The sequence below is a fragment of the Microtus ochrogaster genome, chromosome 4 (assembly GCF_000317375.1).
Source record: "Microtus ochrogaster isolate Prairie Vole_2 chromosome 4, MicOch1.0, whole genome shotgun sequence".
Classification (NCBI taxonomy): Eukaryota; Metazoa; Chordata; class Mammalia; order Rodentia; family Cricetidae; genus Microtus; species Microtus ochrogaster.
In genome coordinates, this window is record NC_022011.1 from 25,134,784 (window position 1) to 25,143,087 (window position 8,304).

General features: G+C 49.0%; 1 protein-coding gene across 1 annotated transcript in view; it reads right to left on the reverse strand.

The window, feature by feature from the left end:
* Pkd1l2 (polycystin 1 like 2) overlaps positions 1-8,304 on the reverse strand; it is a 74,941-nt gene that overhangs the window by 51,251 nt on the left and 15,386 nt on the right. The window contains exons 7-12 of the mRNA XM_005345855.2: positions 5,936-6,340; positions 5,337-5,414; positions 4,527-4,576; positions 2,028-2,145; positions 859-1,066; positions 545-665 (exon numbers count right to left, since the gene is read on the reverse strand). Coding sequence (XP_005345912.1) covers positions 545-665; positions 859-1,066; positions 2,028-2,145; positions 4,527-4,576; positions 5,337-5,414; positions 5,936-6,340 — 980 coding nt within the window. The remainder of the gene's footprint in view (positions 1-544; positions 666-858; positions 1,067-2,027; positions 2,146-4,526; positions 4,577-5,336; positions 5,415-5,935; positions 6,341-8,304) is intronic.

Genomic DNA, 8,304 nt, shown 5'->3' on the forward strand with positions numbered 1-8,304 from the left:
AGCCTGAGGAGGGGTGTGTATAGGTCACTAGTGGAGGGAGGAGCCTGAGGAGGGATGTGTATAGGTCACTAGTGGAGGGAGGAGCCTGAGGAGGGATGTAAATGCAGGTCACATATGGAGGGTGCCTCCCCAGGGAATCGACAAGTAAACAGGGCAGAGAAAAGAGTGAGAGCAAGCAGTTTTAAGAAGCATCCTTCCCAGTATGGCCCTGAAGGACCTCCGCCATGTGAAGTGTGCTGCAGGTCTTTGGGGCATGGGTGCCAGGTTGCTAGGTTTTCCTGTTCATCAGCTGTAGGCCATCAGACTCCTGCAGGTGGCTTTGGCTGAGGGCAACAGAGTCTGCCTCCCCACAGACTTGGCTCCTTTGTATCCGTTCACCTGTCAGAATTCCCTCAGACCCCTTGGAAGCATGTCCCCTAATCTTCTTGACCTCCCTGCGCTGGCTCCAAGTGGGGCTGGCACACCCTGGCTCAGGATCTGGCATGCAACGTGAGTCTGATCCTCTCGGAGGACTCAGTTTTACTGAGTGGTTGTGACAGCTCACCGTCTCTGATGAGGTGTCATCTAAGTACCAGCTGAACGTGGCCGCTGGGCTTTCATGGCCCACAGTGACCGTGAGTAGAATGTCTTGGTCGGCTTTCACTGGCTGGCAGTTCTTCTCACAGCTGGAAGGGACAGAGAATAAAGAAAGAAAGCTCCATTCATGACCATTTGCTTAGTCTTGGTCCAGTTCTCTAGTCTGTGGAGAGCCTGGGACATGAAAGATGAAGTAAGAGCTGCCAACATCCTAACCTAACCAGGACAGAGCCTTGGTCTGCGGGCATGTGAAGAGAGTCAGGCCACGGCCACATGCCTCACCTGATTTGAGGCCGGAGGTCCAGGGGAGAAAACACATAGAGGCACTGTTCTGTCTCTCTCTCCAGTTCCTGGCCCCTTAGGATAGCCAAGTGCAAGGTGACAGCAGTGTTGAGGGGTGGCAGACAGGAGGTAGGGAGCACCAGCCGCCTTTGGTCTGTGTGGAGCAGTTGCCTCTCCACACAGTCATTCCACTGAGCCCAGCAATGTCCTAAGAGAGACAGCAGACACTTAGGCACAGCACCCCCGAGCCTGACACACGATGGGCTTTGTGGTTTAGTTAGGCTTTTGTCGTTGGTGGTTCAGTTTTGTTGAGACCCAGTCTGGCTGCACAGCCGATCTAGCCCCAAACAGATGATCTTCCTGCCTCTGACTCCTGAGTGCTAGGGTTGCAGGGCTGAGTCACCATGCCCAACTGTCAGTTATCTCATTTTATTTTGGTTTTGGGAGTGTGTGCATGCGCATGCATGCATACATGCGTGTGTACATACATGTGCGCGTTTGTGTGTGTGTGTGTGCATGCCCACACATGTTCATGAGCACACACGTCATGGATGCATGTGGAAGACAGGGACCACTTGAAGGAGCCCGTTTTTCCCTTCCACGGTGTGGATTCCAGGGACTAAACTCGGGTCGTCAGGCTCGGCAGCAAGCACTTTAACCTGCTGAACCGTCTCAAAAGCCTCAGTTACTCCATTTTTAGAAAGCTAAGTTATAAAAGTAGCCACGGAAGATAAAGACTGTGTGTAGAATGTTTGTGTGTGTGTGTGTGTGTGTGTGTGTGTGTGTGTGTGTGTTTATGGTGTTGTGTGTTAGGAGAGAATGACTCTCTTAAGCAGGACTTTCTCGTCACGGGATTTATCAGGATTTGCCAGCGCATGCTGTCAATTAACAAAGCAGTCTGGCTTTTACATTGTGTTACTGTTTTTAAATCTCCTCATGGCCCTGTCACCTGTTTTCATGGCCACCACCCCTCCTTGGCTTGCTGTTACTCCTCCCCACCCATTTCTGTGGCTCACACTCTGGCACACACAGGTTGACAGTGTCAGGCATGGGTCGTGTCAGATGAAGACATGATTGACAGATGAAGATGAGCATTGGCAAGTGTGATGATGCTCACACATCAGTGATAGGGGATGGGGTGGGCTGGCTGGAGAGTGTACACCACCTACCACAGGACCAGCAGAAGCCCAAGTCTGGGTCGTCATCTGGCCAGCTCAGTGTGGCTTCTGTGAAGTGATCCACGAACAGTTCAGGCTCAGTGAACACCTTCATGTCCCCTTTGTCTCCCTGGAGAGCAAGTAACCACCGGTGAGACAACACTCTCTAGTTCAGTTTCACTGTAGAGTGCTGCCGCCAACATACCCTCCAACCCCAAGCAGTGTGTGTTGACAGAGGCCACAGGGTGAGGCTCAGAGCAGAGAAAGTTCTGGATGGCCTTCTGTCCTGGGGTTTCCCTCAGGAGGCCTGGAGTGTCTTCCTAAGATTCCCTGGGTACCTAGCTTTGTCTCCAGTGTAGGCATGGACAGAGGTCATTCTGAGCCAGGTCCTGTGCTAATGACCGGAGATGCAGTAACAGAGACTCAACTGTTGCCCTTAAGGTGGACAGGAAAGACAGGGACATGAAAGGACACTTAGAACTCAGAGCGCAGCCTGTGCTTGGTTAGAGGGGATTCAGTTAGAGGAAGTGGGAGACTGGAAGATGGAGACATCGGTTAGGAATTCTTTGAGAGATTTGGAAGAGGTGACTCAGTTTGTAAGGGTGATGACCTGAATTCATCCCCCAAGCCCACTGAGGGCAGTGGCAAGTGCTCGTAGTGCCAGCCTCGGGAAAATGAGACAGGTGAGTCTCAGGCTAACTGGCAAGCCAGACTAGACCATGTGATGAGCTGCAGGATAACGAGAGACCCTGCCTCAAAAACCAAACCAAGCCCAAATTGGACGGCTCCCGAGGAACAATGCCTGGTGGCCTCTGGTCACTGCATGCTCACATCCATGCACACACAAAGAAAAGAGAAACTGCAAAGAATACAGGTCTTAGGGCCAGCCAAGTCTCAGAGGAAGTCACGAGCCTGTGTCCTTCAGCCATGGTCTTAGTCTCTGTCCCTCTGAGGACTTGCTAGCATTTGACTCCCAGGGTTGCCGCATTTTCCCTATACAGAGTCAGGGAAGCTTCCTTAAGGATGGTCTCCCAGAAGCATCCAAAGGAAGAGGAAAGGGTGCTGGCTGGGCCACAGTGGACAATATGTCAGTTCCAGGAGAGAAATAAATGGGCCCACAGTGAACTCTGGGAGTAGTTGCTGCTGGGCCCTGTTAAACAACTCAGCTATGGGTCCTCTTGTTCACACCTTGATCCGTAATAACACAAGGAACGCACCCTCTGATGGGCTGTGCACGCCATGAGTGTGTGGAGGTGTGAGGACACCTCAGGGGTCAGTCCTGACCTTTCACTTTGTTTGAGAGCCAGGCTCTTCATCTCCACTGCATAGGCCTGGCTAACTGGCCTTTGTCAAGCTCCCGCGAGTTCCCAGGCCTCCTCCACTTTCCGTCTTGTAAGTGGATGTTCCGCTTACACCTTGTAGCAAGAGCTTTACCCACTGATCCATCCTCTCAGTCCTCAAGTCACCTCCGGGCACATCCGGGAGACCACACTCTGGCCATCGCCATCAGCACACCTGATGGGCTCTGGGTAGCCACTTACAAATTCTCAGCCCCTTCCTTCTTCTCCTGTGTCTGCCTCTGAGCATCCTGAAGGCAGAGAGCATACCTGCCTTTCCCACATCACGCCCTTAGCCCCAAGGTCAATGCGTGAAAAGGTCTTTCTTACTCCGTAAATACGTGCACAGTGTCAAGGGGAAGAAGCTGAAGACTCTGGAGTAAACATGAAAGAACGCAAGCCTGTTTCCCAAAAGAAGTGCTAACAGCTAAGAATTTTCCTCTGAGTGCTGCCTGGGCTGCAGCCACAAATGTGAATCAACTGTTTTGCCATTGGATTTTAGTTGGAAATACTTTCTAATTTCCCCCATGATTTCCCATGACTTCCAATTTCACCTCTTTTTTTTTTTGTTTTTGTTTTTCAGAAATGTGCTACTTTTTTCCTAAGGTCTACCTACATGACTCAGTGTCTTATTTTTTACAACCTCACCCTGTTATAGTTAGAGAACCTGTTTCTAGGCCTCTTTCCAACTGCAGGACAGCTTGAAGACTCCTGGGAGTCCTGTTAATATCCTTGCCGTGGGTTTAATGCCTTGGTACACTGTAAAGATTTGTCACTCATATTGGTTTGGTTTAATAAAAAGCACTGATTGGCCAGTAGCCAGGCAGGAAGTATAGGCAGGGCAGATAGACTAGAATTCTAGGAAGAGGAAAGGCAGAGACGTAGTAACTACCCAGACACAGAGGGACCAAGACAAGGTTGCCTCACTGAGAAAAGGTATCAAGCCATGTGGTTAAACATACAAGAATTATAGGCTAATTAAGATGTAAGAGCTAGTTAATAATAAGCTTGAGCTAATTGGCCATACAGTTTATAATTACTATAAGCCTCTATGTATTTCTTTGGAACTGAACGGTTGTGGACCAGGTAGAAGAGAAGCTTTCCAAACCCCAAACTTAAAGCAAAGTGCTTGGATGTCTTTTCTTGTGAGCTTAAATGTTTTAAAGATACTCACATTCTTTGCTTCAGAATTCATTCCAGATGGTTTTTGGAGACTGGAAGGGGCTGTGAACATAATGAGAACAAGCTTTAAGCTTTAGGAGAAAATATTGTTAGAAGCTATCAAGGTAGAGTCATGCAAGGGTTGTGGCATATAAGGTCCCAGCTTGGGGTCGAGGAGGGGTCAAGTCTAGACAACACAGTAAGATTCCTCTCAAAAACAGAACAAAACAAAAAAAACTCTGAAAAACAAAGGAAGATCATGCTGAATGTGCCCTAAGATGTCTTTGTAAATGGTTATAGGAACCATGCAGGTGATAGACCCACAGGTGACAAGGTTCAGTCAGTGGGTGGTGGCAGGTTTGCAGCTGCCTCACCCGACTTTGGCCTGAGTGCTGGGGTTCTGACCTTAGGTGCTCACACCTGCACATCCAGCTTGCCCACTAAGCCCCCTCCACAGCCCTCTTCTTATATGTTTTTGTTATTGTTTTGCAGCACTGGGGGCAGCTTTCAGGGCTTCTGTGTGCTAAGCAAGAACTCTATCACTGAGGCACGCCCTTAGGCCATCACAGGAGAGGTGACAAAGACCTCATGTTCGGATGTCCCTCTGTTAGAATGCCTGAGATCATGTGAATGTTACGTCTGAGCACCGCACCGTGCGGTCCGAGGAGTCCCATTCAGCACAGAGCTTTTCTGGTACTTTCTGTGACTGTGTCTCTAGAGCAACCAGAGGGTTCTGAGACTGTGGAATGGACCCTGCGTCCAGAGCCCTGTCTGGCTCTGGCAGGTTCAGGGCCCTGGCCCCTTGAGAGTACAAACGCCTTGCCTGTGACAGTGATGTTCCCCATGTCCATGCTCAAGTCTGAGACAGCGTTCCGCACACGCACGGTGACCAGAAAGGTGCCTGCAATACAAAGTCACTGACGTCGTCACAATTCTGTGACACAAGTGGAGACAGCTCTCTCTCGGTGTTCCTGTATGGTTGACCGAGGGCAACCTTGGAATCTCATGGCCTCTTACTAACTGAAGAATCCTACAATACATCAGGCCTGGGCCAAGGCTCTGGGGACACACAGGTGAAGGAGCATGACACTTAATATACACATAGGTAGAGAATGTCACCTTGTGACAAGGACTGGCACTGGGCAGGGACTAAAAGGGAAATGATAAAAATATATTATATCCATATATGAAATTTTCTAAGAATTAAAAAAACAAAACATGAGAAGTGTCCAGGCTGAGCATCCCTGCAGACAGCTAGGAAATCTTCGGGTGGTGGACAGAATGTGCTCCCTTACTGAGGAGGGTCTCTGGTAGAGTCACCAGGTAAGCCATCATTGTACCCAGGACTGAAAAATTGATGGAACCAAATCAGAAAAATAAAAAAAGGGGGGGCCTGGAAGGGGGAGCTACCAATCCCAGTACCTTCAACAGAAATCGCCACGTGGTAGGTCCCGGATGACTGCCCACCACTCTCTTCCTTCTGTGAGAACTTTGTGTTGAGTCCTGCCACCTCAATGGTCACCTCCTCCAGGGTACCACGAGCCACTGAGACATTGACCACCAGGTCGCATCCAAGCTCCACATGGTCGGAAGCCCAGGAGGCCTGCAGCCCCGACAGGAGCTCCACCAAGTGAACGGTGATGCTTCCAGAAGGGGCAGAGGCGGTGCTGTTGGTCACAGCTTGGATGTTCAGATGGTGCCTCCCAGGGCCCAGCAGCTCCTGGGTGTCTCTGTCCAGAGTCAGATTGTAAGGTCTCAAGTCCTTCTGGGTGGTGAACTCAGCCAGAGTTATATTACCCGAAAGCACAGCGTAAGGCACCCCGGCTCCTAGGCGGGGTAAGGGAAATTCAGGAAGCCTATTACCAGCTATGCAGCTAGCATTCTAAGAGAGTTCAGACTGATCTCTGATGTCAGATTCTGGGACAGACATAAAGATATGAGTCCAAAGAAATATCTAAGGATGGACCACACTCCCTAAATGCTGACTGTAACTATTTCTCAATACTGATTTAATAAGTGATTTTTAATTTTTTTAATTTTTATTTTTTTACTTTTTGGGTCTTACCTATTTTTGTTTGTTTTGTTTTCTTTTTGTTTTTTTCAAGACAGGCTTTCTCTGATTAGGCCTGGCTGTCCTAGAACTCCCTCTGTAGACCAGTCTGGCCTGGAACCTCAGCCTCCCAAATGCCGGGATTCAAGGTGTGCACCACCATCACCCAGCTCTGCTCATTTTAACGTTGTTTGTTTGTTTGATTTTGAGACAGGTTCTAATTTAGTCCAGGCTGGCCTTGACCTCACCATGTAGCAGAGGCTGGCCTTGAACTCTTAACTTTCCTGTCTGAACCTCTCAAATGTTAGGCTCACAGGCAAGCACCACCATGCCCAGTTTATATGGTGCTGGGCATCAAACCCAGGGTTTCTTGGATGGCAAGTACTCTACCAACTGAGCGGCAGCCCCAGATCCATTGTTATTTATTTATTTATACCCTTGAACATAGAAGTTAGATGATACGGACACTCTTGGAGTGGGAAGATGACAAAGAGACATCTCTGGGCAGACATGGGGATTTTGTTCATGAGAATGAACCTCAAGTCTCATTGTAAGCCAAAGCAGGTGGACGCGTTTCCTTCAACATCTACCAATGACCTCCTGGGACCGATCACTATGCATCTCAACCCGTTCTCCACCAAGTGGCTCCTCCCCGGCAGTCTGCAGATGACTGTCCTAGGTAGAGGCCAAACGCTGCAGTTGGCTGAAAATGCGATGATGCATGCAAACACATGGTATCCTTTTCAGCAGAAGTCAAGCCAAACGCCTTCCTTATTTGGATGAGGATGAAAAACAGTGAGGAAGGAAGAGGAGGAGGAAAAGGAAGAGGAGGTATTGGTGGTGGTAATGGTGGTGGTGGTGATCATTTGGTGACGGTGGTTGTGGTGGTTTGAATGTAATTGGCCCCCATAAGTTCATAGGGAGTGGCGCTATTAGAAAGTGTGGCTTTGCTGGAGTGAGTATGGCCTTGTTGGAGGAAGTGCATCCATACAGGAGTGGCTTTGGGTTTCCTATGTTCAGGATAACGCCCAGTGTCTCAGTCAGGTTTCTGTTGCCTGCAGGATGTAGGACTCTCAGCTACTCCTCCAGTACTGTGTCTGCCTGCGTGCTGTCGTGCTCCCTGCCATGATGACAATGGACTGAACCTCTAAAACTGTAAGTCAGCCCCCAACTAAATGCTATAGAAACCCTAACTAAAGCCGTGGTGATGAGAGTGGTGGTGATGATCATTTGGTGATGGTGGTGATACTATAAAGCCCTGTAGGAGCAGGCTCTTTTTCATTTGTATTCCTGCTTCCCCCACACCGGGCAAAGAGCTGACACAATTATATTTGTAGGATGACTAAATACATCAATGAAAGACTATTTTAATTTACCCCAGATGCACATACCAGCCTTCATAAGGCAATAGGCACACAAGGGCAGAAATGAATCTCGTGAGTGCCGTGTCAGAGCTCGTCATAGTCCCATTACGTCTCTGTTCAAGTGAAGGAGGTCATACTGAGTCAGATCCTTCCTCATTTGATGGTCACCACCATTATCATCATCACCCTTACTACCATCATCACCATCACCACCATCATCATCACCATCATCATCACCATCACCACCATCATCATCACCATCACCACCATCTTCATCATCACCACCATCATCATCACCATCATCACCATCATCATCATCACTATCATCAGCATCAGCATCACCACCATCTTTATCATCACCACCATCACCATCATCA